Genomic DNA, 17,023 nt, shown 5'->3' with positions numbered 1-17,023 from the left:
CACTTTTCCACTGTCACACTTGATTGGTCCTATTCTCTCATGTCTAATCCTCTTGCTCTTCACATTCTTGTAGAATGCTTGGGGTTTTCCCTAATCTTGTCCACCATGGCCTTCTCATGGCCCCTTCTGGTTCTCCTAATTTCATTCTTAAGCTCCTTCCTGCTAGCCTTATAATCTTCTAGATCTTTATCTTTACCTAGTTTTCTGAACCTTTCGTAAGCTCTTCTTTTCTTCTTGACTAGATTTTCAACAGCTTTTGTACACCACAGTTCCTTTATCCTACCATCCTTTCCATCTCATTGGAACGTATGTACGCAGAATGTCATGTAAATATCCCCTGAACATTTGCCACATTTTTTCCGTACGTTTCCAAGAACATCTGTTTCCAATTTATGCTTTCAAGTTCCTGCCTGATAGCCTCATATGTTCCCTTACTCCAATTAAATGCTTTCCTAACTTGTCTGTTCCTATCCCTCTCCAATGCTATAGTAAAGGAGATAGAATTGTGATCACTATCTCCAAAATGTTCTCCCATTGAGAGACCTGACACATGACCAGATTCATTTCCCAATACCAGATGAAGTGCAGCCTCTCTTTTTGTAGACTTATCTACATAGTGTTAAGAAACCTTCCTGAACACACCTAACAAACTCCAGCCCATCTAAACCCCTCACTGTAGGGAGATCCCAATCAATATTTGGGAAATTAAAATCTCCCACCACAAGAACCCTGTAATTATTCCTTTGCAGAATCTGTCTCCCTATCTGCTCCTCGATGTCCCTGTTACTATTGGATGGTCTATAAAAAAAAACACCCAGTAGAGTTACTGACCCCTTCCTATTCCTAACTTTCACCCACAGATTCTGCATAGACAACCCCTCAGTATTATTGGTAAGACTCTTGGCAGTGTGGAGGATCAGAGGGATCTTGGGGTCCGAGTCCATAGGGTGCTCAAAGCAGCAGTGCAGGTTGACTCTGTGGTTAAAAAGGCATACAGTGCATTGGCCTTCATCATTCGTGGGATTGAGTTTAGGAGGATAAGAGGACCTGATAGAGGTGCACAAGATAATGAGAGGCATTGATCATGTGGATAGTCAGAGGCTTTTTCACAGGGCTGAAATGTCTAGCATGAGAGAGCACTGTTTTAAGGTGCTTGGCAGTAGGTACAGAGGAGATGTCAGGAGTAAGTTTTTTTTTAAAAAAATGCAGAGAGTGATGACTGCATGGAATGGACTGCCGGCCATGGAGGTGGATACGATAGGGTCTCTTAAGAGACTCCTGGACAGGTACATGGAGCTCAAAAAAATAGAGGGCTATGGGTAACCCTTGGGAATTTCTAAGGACATGCTTGGCACAGCTTTGTGGGCCAAAGTTTAGGAGCAGAGAGGTAATGTTGCAGCTATATAGGACCCTGGTCAGACCCCACTTGGAGTATTATGTTCAGTTCTAGTACCCTCACTACAGGAAGGATGTGGAAACCTTCTATTGTGCTGTAGGTTTTCTATGTTTCTATGTAACACACACAAAATGCTGGAGGATCTCAGCAGGTCAGACAGCATCTATGGATCAATAAATGCTGCCTGGATTGCCGAGATCCTCCAGCATTTGTGTGTGTTGCTTGGATTTCCAGCATCTGCAGATTTTCTTTTGATTATGTTTTTATTACTGCATGGTGTCAGGAGATCCATAATAACAGCTATTTTTAATGGGAGAGGTTTGTGCCTTTTGCAGAGATGCGATGGCTAAGAAAGTCAATGGTCGCCAGAGAGGCACTTTGCAGGATTAATAATCAACCTGTATTGGCTGAAGCACTTGACAAGTGTGCAGAGATGTGATAAGTGTATGAATTTGGATGTACTGGTGACAGGGATGTCATCCACATAAACAAAAAGAAAATCTAAGTCTTGTTATGATACCAGCCCCCTCCTTTGTGAGAATTGCAAGAGCCCTAGTGAAAGGGGGGTCAATGACCCGAGAGAGAGAGAGCAAGAGAGAGAGAGAGACAGGCTGAATGGACACAGGAAATGGAAAGACAGCGACGTGCTGGATACTGCATTCCACTGGGACAAAAGCTGGCGACTGTGGCATTGTTCTCAGGAGACACCTGGGAACTGCAGACGTGCCAACTCGCAGGGACATTGTAAAGCCCTCGGGCAAAGTGGGCTGGTTGAGAGAGATTGCATCACCTGCAACCTGATTGACACCTGAGATCCCGTGAGACAGTATAAAGAAGGGTCTGAAAGAGGACGACCCTCAGACGCACCAAGGAGACACCAAGAAGAACGATAACGCTTCCCGTGGGAACGGGAAGCCATTTTGAAGTAAGCCACGTGCGTTAAATTCCGAATGCGGGGTTTGTGGCTAGAACCAATGGAAGATCGCTTTTAACTAACAACGGGGAAGATCGCTCCCCTGATTCCATGGATGTTTTGGGCAAGTTTTTCCGTTTATCTCTCTCTCTCTCCAACACGTGAAACCAAAAGGGAAAAGCCTGCAGACTTCAGAGTGACTCTTTATATTTCCAATTGGACTCAGTATTATACCCTAGACAACGAAAGAGCTTATTTCTGAGTGATTATTAATGTACCTGCGTTTTAGATTGAGTATTGACGCATGTTATCTGAATGCTTGTATTAACCTTAATTTTTGTGCCCCTTTATTAATAAAACTTTTGAAAATAGTACCATTGGACTTCAACTGACATATCTATCTTTGCTGGTAAGTGAAACCAGTTACTGGTTTCATAACAAGTGGGGTTCTCGTCTCGGGATTTGAAACCAAAAGGGGGAGGTCAGTCAATCGGGATTGTAAGTCAAAAAAAAAATTTGGATCTGGTACGCAGGTAGCCAGACAGAAAAACCAGCAAAGATGGACGTGTGTGAATTTATGAGCACCAAATCAGACTTGTTAAATTTGGCGAAGGGGTTAGAGGTGGAAAACGAGCAGGATCAAGCTGAGAGGCAAAGACAGCATGAAATTCGGATCAGAGAGTTAGCAGCAGCCGAGAGAGCGGCAGCGGGGAGAGAAAGAGAGAGGGAGGAGCTAAGGAGAGAGCGGTTTAATGTTAGTCGGGAGCTGAGAGTAGTACCTCCGTTCGAAGAGACGGATGTTGATAGTTATTTCTTGTTTTTTGAAACGGTGGCAGCTATGATGCCGACCCGCAGACTGGCGAGTGCGGTGGCCCCGCCCCTAGAGACCCAAAGCTATCGCGCATGCGCGGTCACACGCAGCCTGTCCAGAAAAGCAGTGAGCAGTTTAAATCGGGCCAGCAGTAATCTGGCCAAGATGTTTTTACCGACCCTGTACCATGAGGGTTCCGAGGGTGGTAAAACAGAAAGCAGTAAAGTAAAAGGGGGTAAGGGAGAGGAAATAGCCCTGCCCTTAGTGAAGAGAAAGGTCCTAGAGGTAGGAACTAAAGTTGAGAAACGGATAAAGTTGTTAAAATGTCCAGAGTTGGACATGGTTAATCTGTCTGGTTTGGCAGAATTGTTTGAAGAAGTTCAGAGTTCTAAAGGTGTTCTCGATGGTCCCGAGAGTGAAATGAGGGCAGTCTTAGAGAGGAAGGGTATCCTTGCTGTGGAGAAGTCAGCTGAAATGGCCGAGGAGGTTGTTTCAGCTCGCAGGGTTGCGCCTTCCCCAACGGGGGGCTGCCTAGAGAGTAACTGGAAGGATCGGGGGACGTTAGAATTTGAAAAAGGTACGGGTATTGAAAGCCTGGAAGGGGCCAATGACCCGTTTGAGTGTGTCCAAGATGGGGGCGCACGTGGTGCTGAACCTGGTAACAGAGCTCAGGGGAAGTCTGAGGTGTTTGATTCAGGGGAACGGGGCGGCCGTCTTTGTGGATCAGATAGGGTTGGTTCAGTAGGAAAAGGGTTAACCTTGGTAACCGTGGGAAGTGTGAGTTCCACGGTGTTTGTATTCGAGAGTGGGGCCAAGGTTAATGCCGAATTTAAGGGGGGAATGAGGATTGTTATTGAAGGAAACGGAAAGTCTGTAGTTCCCAAGTCGAAGGAAGAAATTTTAAACCTGGCAGATCGCTCACAGAGTGAGTCGGGAAATAGCGGGGCCCCCCACTCTATTGTTACGCCAGGGTGGGGTGTGAAGAGGTTGCATTCGAAATGCTACCTGAAAGAGGAGTTGGAATTAAAAACAAATAGCCTGAAGGGTCTTGACAGTTTGGGGCATGGTGTTGAAAAAATAGCCCCGATGAACGAGGCGGGCGGGAGTTCACCACGCCAAATTACTCAAAGTCCCAACGGGGGGACTCGCCAGAAAAGAGGTGACGGTTAATGGGGATGCCATTTTTTTTAAACAGCAAAGCAGGTTTTACGGGTTGCGCCAAAGCCTGTGAATAATAAAGACACCTTTGGAGACCTGCCGGCGAAGTAAACCGACCGAAACGATTAGTATTCGCATAAACTTGTAGATGCACCTAAGCTAAGATCACACCTCCTTAGTTATGTTGCTGAAGAAAGCAAATAAATAAGCTGGTTATTGAGCTGAAGTCTGATGCTGCCAGGCGTTAGCATGGCACGTGAGGTTAAGGTATTAAAGGAAAGGGGCACTGTACTTGTTAACTGTTTAGATGCTGACTTGAATGTATAACTGTATTACTCTGTAGTGAAAAGAAAAGCTTCTGTATTGTATTAGATTCAAAATTTCTGTAAGACTGTACCACTCTGGGTTTTAACCGCTGGTAAAAACCTTTTTAAGAGGGGAGGTGTTATGATACCAGCCCCCTCCTTTGTGAGAATTGCAAGAGCCCTAGTGAAAGGGGGGTCAATGACCCGAGAGAGAGAGAGCAAGAGAGAGAGAGAGACAGGCTGAATGGACACAGGAAATGGAAAGACAGCGACGTGCTGGATACCGCATTCCACTGGGACAAAAGCTGGCGACTGTGGCATTGTTCTCAGGAGACACCTGGGAACTGCAGACGTGCCAACTCGCAGGGACATTGTAAAGCCCTCGGGCAAAGTGGGCTGGTTGAGAGAGATTGCATCACCTGCAACCTGATTGACACCTGAGATCCCGTGAGACAGTATAAAGAAGGGTCTGAAAGAGGACGACCCTCAGACGCACCAAGGAGACACCAAGAAGAACGATAACGCTTCCCGTGGGAACGGGAAGCCATTTTGAAGTAAGCCACGTGCGTTAAATTCCGAATGCGGGGTTTGTGGCTAGAACCAACGGAAGATCGCTTTTAACTAACAACGGGGAAGATCGCTCCCCTGATTCCATGGATGTTTTGGGCAAGTTTTTCCGTTTATCTCTCTCTCTCTCCAACACGTGAAACCAAAAGGGAAAAGCCTGCAGACTTCAGAGTGACTCTTTATATTTCCAATTGGACTCAGTATTATACCCTAGACAACGAAAGAGCTTATTTCTGAGTGATTATTAATGTACCTGCGTTTTAGATTGAGTATTGACGCATGTTATCTGAATGCTTGTATTAACCTTAATTTTTGTGCCCCTTTATTAATAAAACTTTTGAAAATAGTACCATTGGACTTCAACTGACATATCTATCTTTGCTGGTAAGTGAAACCAGTTACTGGTTTCATAACAGTCTTTTAATACAAAGTCCATCAGCTGCTGGAAATTCTGTGCTGCAATTTTCAGTCCAAACAGCATGCACAGAAACTGAGAGGCACAGGCACTTGATGGTAGCCCCCAAGACAACTTTAGAAAAAAGAATTAACTTTAAGGCTAAACATGTCAAAAAGTCTTGGATGTGTAGGACCAGGTAATGATCAGAGGTGGTGACCTCATTAAGGCGTCAGTAATCGCTACATGGGTGTCAGCCACCATCAGACTTAGGGGCTGTATGGAGGGGCAAAGCCCAGGGGCTATTCAACCTGTCTACAATGTCAAGTCTTTCCAAGTGGGCAAACTCAGGCTTCGCAGTTGGCAGCTTTTCTGGAACCAACCTACGCATACAGGCATGGACCAGCAGGCCAGTTGTGGGAATGTGTTTTATTTTGAGTATAGGGGAGAATGTAAGCTTGATGTGGTCTGCGAATTCACCCAACAGTTCAGTGAACTCACAGGCAGTGGTGCATGAGCTTGATAGAGTAGGTGTGGGTAACTTACTGAGGGAACAGAGGAACAACCCTGATTCTTTGACATCAACGAACCAGTAGTTCTTAAGATCAACTGACAGTACTTGGGCACATAGGAAATCTGCACCGAGCAGAGTTCCAGTCACTTCAGCCATGACAAAGTCCCAAGTGTAACATCGCCCACTGAAGCAGAGCAAAACTCGTCATGTCCCGCAATTCAGCCTCCAGCAAAGTTTTGCCACTCTTTGCCTTCTAGTCAATAGGCAATGCTGGAACCTGTTTCACATAAGGAGCATGCCCTGTAAGAGTGTCCATAATAAACACTGGATGACCCTGGCAGCTAGAACCCATGATGTTCATAGACCTCTGATGTCCAGATGCGCCAGCACTGTCAAAGCTGCAAGGCTGGCAGCACTTCCTGGCGTTCGTACGAAGGCGAGCATGGTAAAAGCACAGATGTAGCTTTATCTTGTTCGCAACTATTGGCATGCTTATGTTGGAGGCCTGCTGACTGGGCTTATTGAGACAGGGAAAGGAGGAGAAATTCTGCATCTCTGCCTGGCTGAGTGTGGGCTATCAACCATTTTAGCAAGCTCCCTATAGTCCTTCATGGGTGCATTAGCAAGTGTTATGAGAACTGCAACAGGCATTTGCTGCATGAAGAGATCTTTAAAAATAAATAAAAAGAACGGTAATTTCCCAGAAGAAATAGCATGCGGTCCATTAGCTCCGTAGGCGTCACATTTTCCCAGGCCAGCAAGGACAGCAACTGTCTGGCACGCTCAGACTCTGATAGTCCAAAAGTCTGTAAAATGTGAGTTTGCCAGTGATCAATACTCATCATGTTCAGGTGGCTGTTCAAATAGACTCACCACTGTGCTGCCACATAACTGCTGAGTAATGCTACTACATAGTTATATCTGGTATCATCCACAGAGATTTCTTGCAGCATGAATTGGACCTAGGCTTGTACAAACCAAGTGAGGCATTTTGCTCCCAAATGTCCAGTAGTTTCAAAGTGGTCAACATGTTCAATAACTCTGGAATTGTCCGAGAGCATCAATGTCACAAACGTGGGTTTTCATAAATATACAGCAGAGGCATTTTAAGGGAAACCATAAGAACTCCTTTGTTGTGAACTAAACAAAACAAAGTGCAGTAAAAAGCTTAACGGAATTACATCACATCAGACCGTCTTAAAATGAACCCCACTCATTGTTGTGAATTATGCAGATGTTTCAATTCAATCCATGACCCCATACACACACAAACACACAAATATATTCTGCATTCTGCATCAACATGAAGTTTATAGCTAAGCAGGGAGAAGTGCAGTGTATTTGATATTTTCGTAATATTTGAGTAATATTGTAAAATTTGAGTAATACTGTTTAGGCATTGTTACATAATTCATTATGTGTTATAAGTACATGAATGGCATACGTCATTATGCCATGAAGTCATATGTAAGCACCTCACTAAAGAAAAGGAAACAAAACCAAAGAAACATAGAAAACCTACAGCACAATTCAGGCCCTTCGGACCACAAAGCTGTGCCGAACATGTCCCTTCCTTAGAACTACCTAGGCTTTACCCATAGCCCTCTATTTTTCTAAGCTCCATGTAACCACCCAGGAATCTCTTAGAAGACGCTATCATTTCCGCCTCCACCACCGCTGTCGGCAGCCCAGTCCACATACTCACCACTCTCTGTGTAAAAAAAAACTTACCCCTGACATCTCCTCTGTACCTACTTCCAAGCACCTGAAAATTATGCCCTCTTGTGCTAGCCATTTCAGCCCTGGGAAAAGCCTCTGAATATCCACACGATCAATGCCTCTCATTATCTTGTACACCTCTATCAGGTCACCTCTCATCCTCCGTCGCTTCAAGGAGAAAAGGACAAGTTCATTCAACCCTATTCTCATAAGGCATGCTTCCCAATCCAGGCTACATGCTTATAAATCTGCACCCTTTCTATGGTTTCCACCTCCTTCCTGTAGTGAGGCAACCAGAACTGAGCGCAGTATTCTAAGTGAGGTCTCACCAAGGTCCTATACAGCTGCAACATTACCTCGCAGCTCTTAAACTCAATCCCACAATTGATTAAGGCCAATGCAACTTATGTAAAACTAAGCAGACCCATTTCCCCTCATGTGTTTTTCTTTCAATTTGTTTTTAGATTTACAAACTGTATCGAGAATGCCTTGGGATTCTCTTTAATCCAAATTGCCAAAGACTTTCCTTGCCCCCTCCTATCTCTCCAAGTTAGAGGAGGTGCAGCAGTAATGGACTGGTTCAGAGACAAAAACCGGTCTTTGAATGTGAACAAACAAAAGAGATAGTTGTTGACTTCAGGAGAACATGGAGTGACCACTCTCCACTGAACATTGACGGCTCCTCCATTGAGATCAGCAGTGTCTCTACTTTCTGCGAAGGCTGAGAAAAGTCCATCTCCCACCCCCTACCCTCACCACATTCTACAGAGGATGTATCAAGAGCATCCCAAGTAGCTGCATCACTGCCTGATTTGGGAATTGCACCGTCTCGGATCGCAAGACTCTGAAGCAGATAGTGAGGTCAGCTGAGAAGATCATCAGGGCCTCTCCTTCCGCCATTACAGACATTTACACTTCACGCTGCACCCGTAAAGGTAACAGCATTGTGAAGGACCCCACACACCCCTCATACAAACTCTTCTCCCTCCTGCCATCTGGCAAAAGGTACTGAAGCATTTGGGCTCTCACAACCAGACTGTGCAACAGTTTCTTCTCCCAAGCCATCAGATTCCTCAATACCCAGAGTCTAGACTGACATCTAGATCATTCATTATTATATTGAAATTTGTCCTCTGCTGTGCCTATTGTCTTGTTTATTAATTATGTAATTAATTATTGTACTGCCCTGCATTGATTTGTGCACTTTATGTAGTCCTGTGTAGGTCTGTAGTCTAGTGTAGCCTTGAGTTGTCTCACATAGTCTAGTGTAGTTTTGTGTTTCATGTAGCACCATGGTCCTGGAGGAACGTTGTTTCGTTTTTACTGTATTCTGTACCAGCAGTTTATGGTCGAAATGACAATAAAAAGCGACTTGACTTGACTTGAAGTCCCCTTCAATTCAATTCTGGCTTCTTGATATTCCTCAAGAATCCTGTTCGATTTTAGCTTTTTAAACTTAACATATGCTTCCTTTTCCTTTGACTAATTTCACAACTTCTCTCATTATCCAAGGTTCCCAGAGCTTGATTGCCACCCTTGTTGTTCCTTCATACTGGAACATCCTTCAATTTCATGACATGTGACAATGATATTAAACCTGATTCTCAATTCTGTGCAGATGGACATTTGATCTTTAAACAAGCTCCACATGCCAGATGAGGATGCCCTCACATAGTTGTTCCCAATTAACTCTCCCTTATTGCTGCCTAAAACTCTTGGATTTGCCCTCCCCTAATTTAGTACTTGGCCACAAGATCTATATTTATCCTTCTCTCTCTCTTGGCAAATGCTATAGGCAAAATCCTGATGCAACATATTTATTAAACCACTGCAGTCATTCTGCAGGATGAAATTTCACTACTATTTTGAATCACTCACTCAGAGAATGCTTCAAATGCAAAGAGAAGTCATTGCCTTTTCCAATATAATCTGATAATACATTACTGCTGACTGAGTTCAGAAATGTGGAGTCATATCATACAGCTTTAGCCTCTGATCAAGATCTGTATAATAGTGTTGCTGAGATTAGATCTTAAAACATGCTTGGGTGGCCTTCCCACTTCACAAAACTCCAATAAATCAGATCATGCTGGGCCAATCCTCTATCAGCTGTTGAATCCCATACTAAACCTAGGCAACACAAACATTTCAGAGCCCCGCCCCAGTTCCCAACAACCTCAAGCCCCAATTTACAAAAATGGCTTTCCTAGTATTGCTCTGACAGCAACTGACTACTTAACAATTTAACCTGAAAGAAAATCAGAGATCTGAGAAAAAGCCAAAGTTTAAATAAAACAGCAGAGCACAGGAATAGACCCTTTGGCCATGACACCTCTGTGAACCAAACACTTCAAACTAAATTAAAAATGGAAACAAAAATAAAGAAAAAATAACTTTTTAGTCTCGTATACCTTGTTAATGAAGGTCATATCAAGGTGGTTAGTCCAGATACACCACCACTGACTGGCAATAAAACCAAGGAGCCAGGTACAAAGTTGACTGCTCACCATGTCTTTCAGTCCAGTGCTTTTAATTCATCTTAAAATAAAAGCAAATCCATTCTAAAGGTGCAAACTCTTGCAGACATAATGCAAGGTACAATCATTGTATCAACTGAATCTACTTTCTTACACTAACTGCAGCCTTGCTTCCATTTCTATACAACATAGTGAATAACCATGAACTTACAACATGTAATCCTGTTCCCAAATGGGTTGATTTCCTCGTCTTGCCACAGTGGTGCTTCTCAGATTTTGAACTTTTAGAATTACATAGGTATTAAATTTGTCTGCAAAATATAAAAAAATCATCAGTTGCAAAAATATTCACAAGTATGTCAGAATCATGTTTAATATCAATGGCATATAGAATGTCATGAAATTTCTTGTGTTATGGCAGTCCATTGCAATGCATAATAAAAATTTGTTAAAAAATCTATAAAATACAAAATATATAAATTAAATTAGTGCAAAAAGAGAGCAAAAAAAAGGGGGAAATGAGGTAGTATACATGGTTTCATTGGCCATTCAGAAACCTGATGGTGGGGGCGGGGGGGAGGTTGTGGAAAGAAACTATTCGTGAAATTTTGAGTGAGAGCCTTCAGGCTCCTGTACCTACACCTTGATGGTAGAAACAAGAAGAGGGCATGCCCTGGGTAATTGGAGCCCTCAATGATGAATGCTGCCTTTTTGACGGATCACCTTTTGAGTGTACCCTCGATGAAAGGGAGGCTACTGCCCATGATGAAGCTGGCTGAGTTTGCAATGTTATGCAGCTTTTTCCAATTCTGTACAGTAGCCCCTCCATACCAGATGGTGATGCAACTATTTTGTATGCTCTCCACAGTACATCTGTAGAAATCTGTCAGTCTTTGGTGACATACTAATTCCCCTCAAACTCCTCATGAAATACAGCCAGTCATGCCTTCTTTGTAATTGCATATGTTGGGCCGAGAATAGATATTCAGAGATGTTGACACCCAGGGCCTTGAAACTGCTCACCCTTTCCACTGCTGATCACGTGTGTATTCTCTCGACTCCCCTTTATTGCTGTCCACAATCAATTCCATAGTTTCAATGACATTGAGTACAAAGTAGTTGTTGTGACGCCACTCAGCAAGTTGATCTATCTTGCTCCTGTACGCCTCCTCATCATCTTAAATTTGCCAACAATAGTTGTGTAATTGGCAAATTTCTAGATGGCATTTGAGCTATGCCTAGCCACACAGTCATAGATGTAGTGTAGAGCAGTGGACTAAGCATCCATCCTTAAGGTATGCCAGTGTAGTTTGTCAATGGAGAGGAGCTAAATTTTCTGATCAGCCTTGACTATGGTCTCCTGGTGAGGAAGTCAAGGATCCAGTTGCAGAGGAAGGTACAAAGGCCCAGGTTCCGGAGTTGTTTCCATCCAAGGGGTCAGTGTGGACATGGTGGAGGATTACAAATACCTGGGGATACGAATGGACAATAAACTGGACTGGTCAAAGAACACTGAGGCTGTCTACAAGGGTCAGAGCCGTCTCTATTTCCTGAGGAGACTGAGGTCCTTTAACATCTGCCGGACGATGCTGAGGATGTTTTACAAGTCTGTGGTGGCCAGTGCTATCATGTTTGCTGTTGTGTGTTGGGGCAGCAGGCTGAGGGTAGCAGACACCAACAGAATCAACAAACCCATTCGTAAGGCCACTGATGTTGTGGGGGTGGAACTAGACTCTCTGACGGTGGTGTCTGAAAAGAGGATGCTGTCCAAGTTGCATGCCATCTTGGACAATGTCTTCCATCCACTCCATAATGTACTGGTTGGGCACAGGAGTACATTCAGCCAGAGACTCATTCCACCGAGATGTAACACTGAGCGTCATAGGAAGTCATTCCTACCTGTGGCCATCAAAGTTTACAACTCCTCCCTTGGAGTGTCAGACACCCTGAGCCAACAGGCTGGTCCTGGACTTATTTCCACTTGGCATGATTACATGATTAACTTATTATTATTTAATTATTTATGGTTTTATATTGCTATATTTCTTCACTATTCTTGGTTGGTGCGGCTGTAACAAAACCCAATTTCCCTCGGGATCAATAAAGTATGTCTGTCTGTTAATTCGAACTAAGCGTAGGATTGTGTTGAATATTGAGCTGCAATCAATAAAAGACAGCTTGATGTTGGTATTGCTATTGTCCAGGTGATCCAGGACTGAGTGGGGAGCCAGTCAACCAGCCAGACAGACCTATTGTGGCGATAAGCCATTTGCAGCTGCTCTAGGTCTGGCCATGACCAAGCTCTAAAAGAACTTCATTGCAGAAGGTATGAGTATAACTCAGTGAGAGTCATTGTGACAGCTCATCCTGTACTTCTTGGGCACTGGCATGATTGTCAACCTTTTGAAACAAGTGGGAACCTTCAACTGCAACAGTGAAAAGTTGAAGATATCCTGAAACACTCCCACCAGTTAGTTTGCATAGATTTTCAGTAGCATTCCAGGTACGTCATCATTACCAGATGCTTTGAGCGGTTCACCCTCTTGAAAGATGTTCTGACGTCATCTGCAACAGGATCCCACCAAACATATAATTCCCTACCCCCCACATCCTGCTTTCAGCGAGGATCTCTCCCTACTCAACTGCCTTGTGCATTCATCCCTCCCGGCACCTATCCTTGTAAGCGGAACAAGTGCTACACCTGTCCCCACACCTCCTCCCTCACTACCATTCAGGGCCCCAAACCATCCTTCCAGGTGAGGTGACATTTTACCTTTCTTCCATAGCCTTCTGCCCTCTCCTCCTAGATTCCCCCTTCTCCAGACCGGCATCTCTTTCACCAACTTCCCAACTCTTTACTTCACCCCCCCACCCTTCCTGGATTCACCCATCACACCTTGTGTTTCTCCCTCCCCTATTCCCACCATCTAATTCCAACTCATCTTTTTTTCTCCAGTTCTGCTGAAGGGTCTCAGCCCGAAACGATGACTGTAGTCCTTTCTGTGAATGCTGCCTGGTCTGCTGAGGTCCTCCAGCATTTTATGTGTTACTTAGATTTCCAGCATCTGCAGACTTTCTCTTGTCCAAGTGAGGTCTCACTAGTGCCTTATAAAGCCTCAGCATTATATCCTTGTTGTTATATTCTAGTCCTCTCAAAATGAACGCTAACGTTACATTTGCCTTCTTCACCACCAACTCAACCTGCAAGTTAAACGTCAGGGAATCCTGCATGAAGACTCTCAAGTCCCTTTCCACCTTGGATTTTGAATTTTCTCCCTGTTTAGAAAATAGTCTACATTTTTAGTTTTTCTACCAAAGTCCCATCCCTGTCTTCCATCTGCCACTTTTGTGCCTATTCTCCCTATCTGTCCAAGTCCTTCTGCAGCCTCCCTGCTTCCTCAACACTACCTGCCCCTCCTTCTATCTTCATATCACCACAAACTTGGCCACAAAGCCCACAATTCCATTATCCAAATCACTGACTTACAATGTTACAAGTAGCAGCAACACTGACCCCTGCAGAACACCACCAGCCAATCAGAAAAGGTGCCTTTATTCCCAATCTTCCCTTCCTGTCAACCAGCCATTGTTTTATCCATGCTAGCATCCTGCAATACCATGGGCTCTTATCTTGCTAAGCAGCCTCGCATGCAGCATCTTGTCAAAGACCTTCTGAAAATCCAAGTACATAACATCCACCAATTCTCCTTCATCTACTCTGCTTGTTATTGTCTCAAAGAATTCCAATAGGTTTGTCAGGCAAACCGGAAAATCCATCCCTGAATGCAGGGGATGGGGTATGAGGGGCACTCTTTCAAAACAGAGATGCGGAGAAATTTCTTTAGCCAAAGGGTGGTGAATTTGTTGCCACATGCAGCTGTGGAGGCCAGGTCATTGGGTGTATCTAAGACAGAGGTTGATAGGTTCTTGATTGGACATGGCATCAAAGGTTACAGGGAGAAGGCCGGGAACTGGGGTTGAGGAGAAGGGAAAAAAAACGGTCAGCCATGATTGAATGACAGAGCACTCGATGTACCAGATGGCCTAATTGTGCTCCCAAGTCTTATGGACACCCCTTACAACACAGTCCTAACATCTCTACCCTGGTGTTTCCAGAAAAGTTCATTTCTCCATTCATGCAAAGATAACTTATGACCCTCTCATTACATCTACAACTCTTAATGATCCTCAGGTGATTGCTATACCTTCAAACAACTCAGAGTTTACAAGCCAAAAACTACCCACCATGGTTCAGAACAGAAGACGACTCTCAGATAAGTGGCAAAATGTCTTCTAGGTAACACAAGAAATCCAGTTGCCTTGATTTACTACCGCTTGATATACAATGACCTGGACGTCTGAAAACCTTCAAAGACATTTGTCAAGATTTTCTCTTAAGGAAATCCGTGCTGACTTTGACCTATTTTATCATGTGTTTCTAAATACCCTGAATCCTCACCCTTAACAATCTCTCCAACATCTTCCCAATCACTGGGGTCAGACCAACTGGCCTATAATTTCCTTTTTTCTGCCTCTCTCCTTTCTTGAAGAGTCGAGTGACATTTGCAATTTTCTAGTCCTACAGAACCATTCCAGAATCTGGTGATTCTTGAAAGATCATTACTAATTCCTACACACCCTCTTTCAAAACATAGTTCATCAGGTCCAGGTGACTTATCTACCAATAGACCTTTCACTTTCCCAAGCACCTTTTCCCTACTAATTGCAACTGCACACACTTCTGCCCCCTGACATTCTCAAACTTCTGGCATACAGTAAAGACAGATGCAAAATACTTATTCAATTCATCTACCATTCCCTTTACCCCTTCATTACTAGCTCTCCAGAGACATTTTCTAGTAGTCAGATATCTACTCTTGCCTCTCTTTAACTCTTTATATATCTGAAAAAAAACTTACGATATCCTTGATATTACAAACTAGAGAAAATCAGCAGATGCTGGAAATCCAAGCAACACACACAAAATGCTGGAGGAACTCGGCAGACCAGGCTGCATCTATAGTAAAACAGTTCTGCCCAATGATCTCAGCCCAAAACATTCACTTTTTTTCTCCCCATATATGCTGGCTGGCCTGCAGAGTTTGTCTAGCATTTTGTGTGTTGCTCCTCTTTGATATTATTGGCTTGCTTACCTTTGTATTTCATCTTTCCCTTCTTAAAGATTTTTAGTTGCCTTTTGTTTTTTTTTAAAAACAAGCTTTCCAGTCCTCTAACTTCCCACTAATTTTTACTCTATTATATACCCTCTCTTTTTCTTTTATGTTGACTTTGACTTCCCTCGTCAGCCACAGTTGCCTCATTCTACCTTTAGAATACTTCTTTAGGATGTATCTATCCTGCATCTTCCAAATCGCTCATCGAAACTCCAGCCATTGCTGCTCTGCCATCATCCTTGTTAATGTCCCTTTCCAGTCAACTTTGGTCAGCTCCTCTCTCATACCCTTAATTCCAGTTACTCCTCTGTAATAACAATACATCTGAATTTAGCTTCTCACTCGTAAACTGTTGGTGAATACTATAATTTTATGATCATTGTCTCCCAAGTATTCCTTTACCTTAAATCTCCAAAAAGAAGTTCAGTATATTACACAAAACCCAATTTAGAATAGCTGATCCCCTATTGGGCTCAACTATAAGCTGCTCTGAAAAGCTGTCTTGTAGGCATTTCACGAATTCTCTCTAAAATCAGCACCGAACTGATTTTCCCAATATAACTACATATTGAAATTTCCTACGACCATCATAACATTGCTCTTTTGACATGCATTTTTATCTACTGTTCAGAAGCTTGTATATAACTCCCATCAGAGTCTTTTGACCTTTGCTGTTCCTTAACTCCATCCATAAAAATTCACATATTCCAATCCCATGGCACCTCTTAAGGATTTTATTTCTCTTTTTACCAATAGAACCACGTCAATCCCTCTGCCTACTTGCCTGTACTTTCAATACAATGTATATCCTTGGATGTTACTATGATCTTCCTTCAGCCATGACTCAGAATCCTTGAAAGTAAGTCCATATGTTGTGGGAATAGTTCAGTGATGGGGCAAGTAAAGTTATCTGCTCTGATTGGTAAACCTCATGGTATTGGTCCTAAGGCTCCTGAACTTTCTTCCTGATACTAGCAGCAAGAAGAGAGTGTGGCCTGGATGGTGGGGATGATGGATGCTGCTTTCATGCGATAGCACTCCATGTAGATGTGTTCAGTGGTGGGGAGTGTTTTAACCTGTGATGGGCCAGGTTGTATCCATTATCTTTGTAGGCTTCTTCATTCAAGGGCATTTTGTTTCCAAATCAGCCTGTGATGCAACCAGTCAATTTAGTCTCCACCACACATCTATAGAAGTTTGTCAAAGTTTTAGATGACATGCCAAATCATCAGAAACTTCTCAGAAAATAGAGACACTGTCATGCTTTCTTCGTAATAACACTTATGACCTGGATCCAGGACAGATGCTCTGAAATGATAACACTGAGGAATTTAAAGTTGATGACTCTCTCCACCTCTTATCCTCCAATGAAGACGGACTCCTGGACTTCCGGTTTCCTCCTCCTGAAGTCAATAATCACCTCCTTGCTCTTGTTGACATTAGTTGAGAGATGGTTGTTGTGGTACCACTCAGCCAGATTTTCAATCTCCCTCCTATATGCTGATTTGTTACCATCTTTATTTTAGCCAATGTTAGTGTTGTCATCAGCAAACTTAAAATATGGCATTGGAACTGTGCTTAGCCCAAGAGTCACA

At 43.4% G+C, this 17,023-nt stretch overlaps 1 protein-coding gene across 1 annotated transcript in view; it reads right to left on the bottom strand.

Moving 5' to 3' along the window:
* Positions 1-17,023, bottom strand: part of LOC140718657 (protein unc-13 homolog B) — a 561,805-nt gene that overhangs the window by 482,669 nt on the left and 62,113 nt on the right. Inside the window, exon 3 of the mRNA XM_073032679.1 lies at positions 10,466-10,565. Coding sequence (XP_072888780.1) covers positions 10,466-10,565 — 100 coding nt within the window. The remainder of the gene's footprint in view (positions 1-10,465; positions 10,566-17,023) is intronic.

Source organism: Hemitrygon akajei, chromosome 30 (genome assembly GCF_048418815.1).
Source record: "Hemitrygon akajei chromosome 30, sHemAka1.3, whole genome shotgun sequence".
NCBI classification, from domain to species: domain Eukaryota; kingdom Metazoa; phylum Chordata; class Chondrichthyes; order Myliobatiformes; family Dasyatidae; genus Hemitrygon; species Hemitrygon akajei.
Note: the sequence above shows the minus strand (reverse complement) of the source record. Positions and strands in the feature narration are given on the sequence as shown.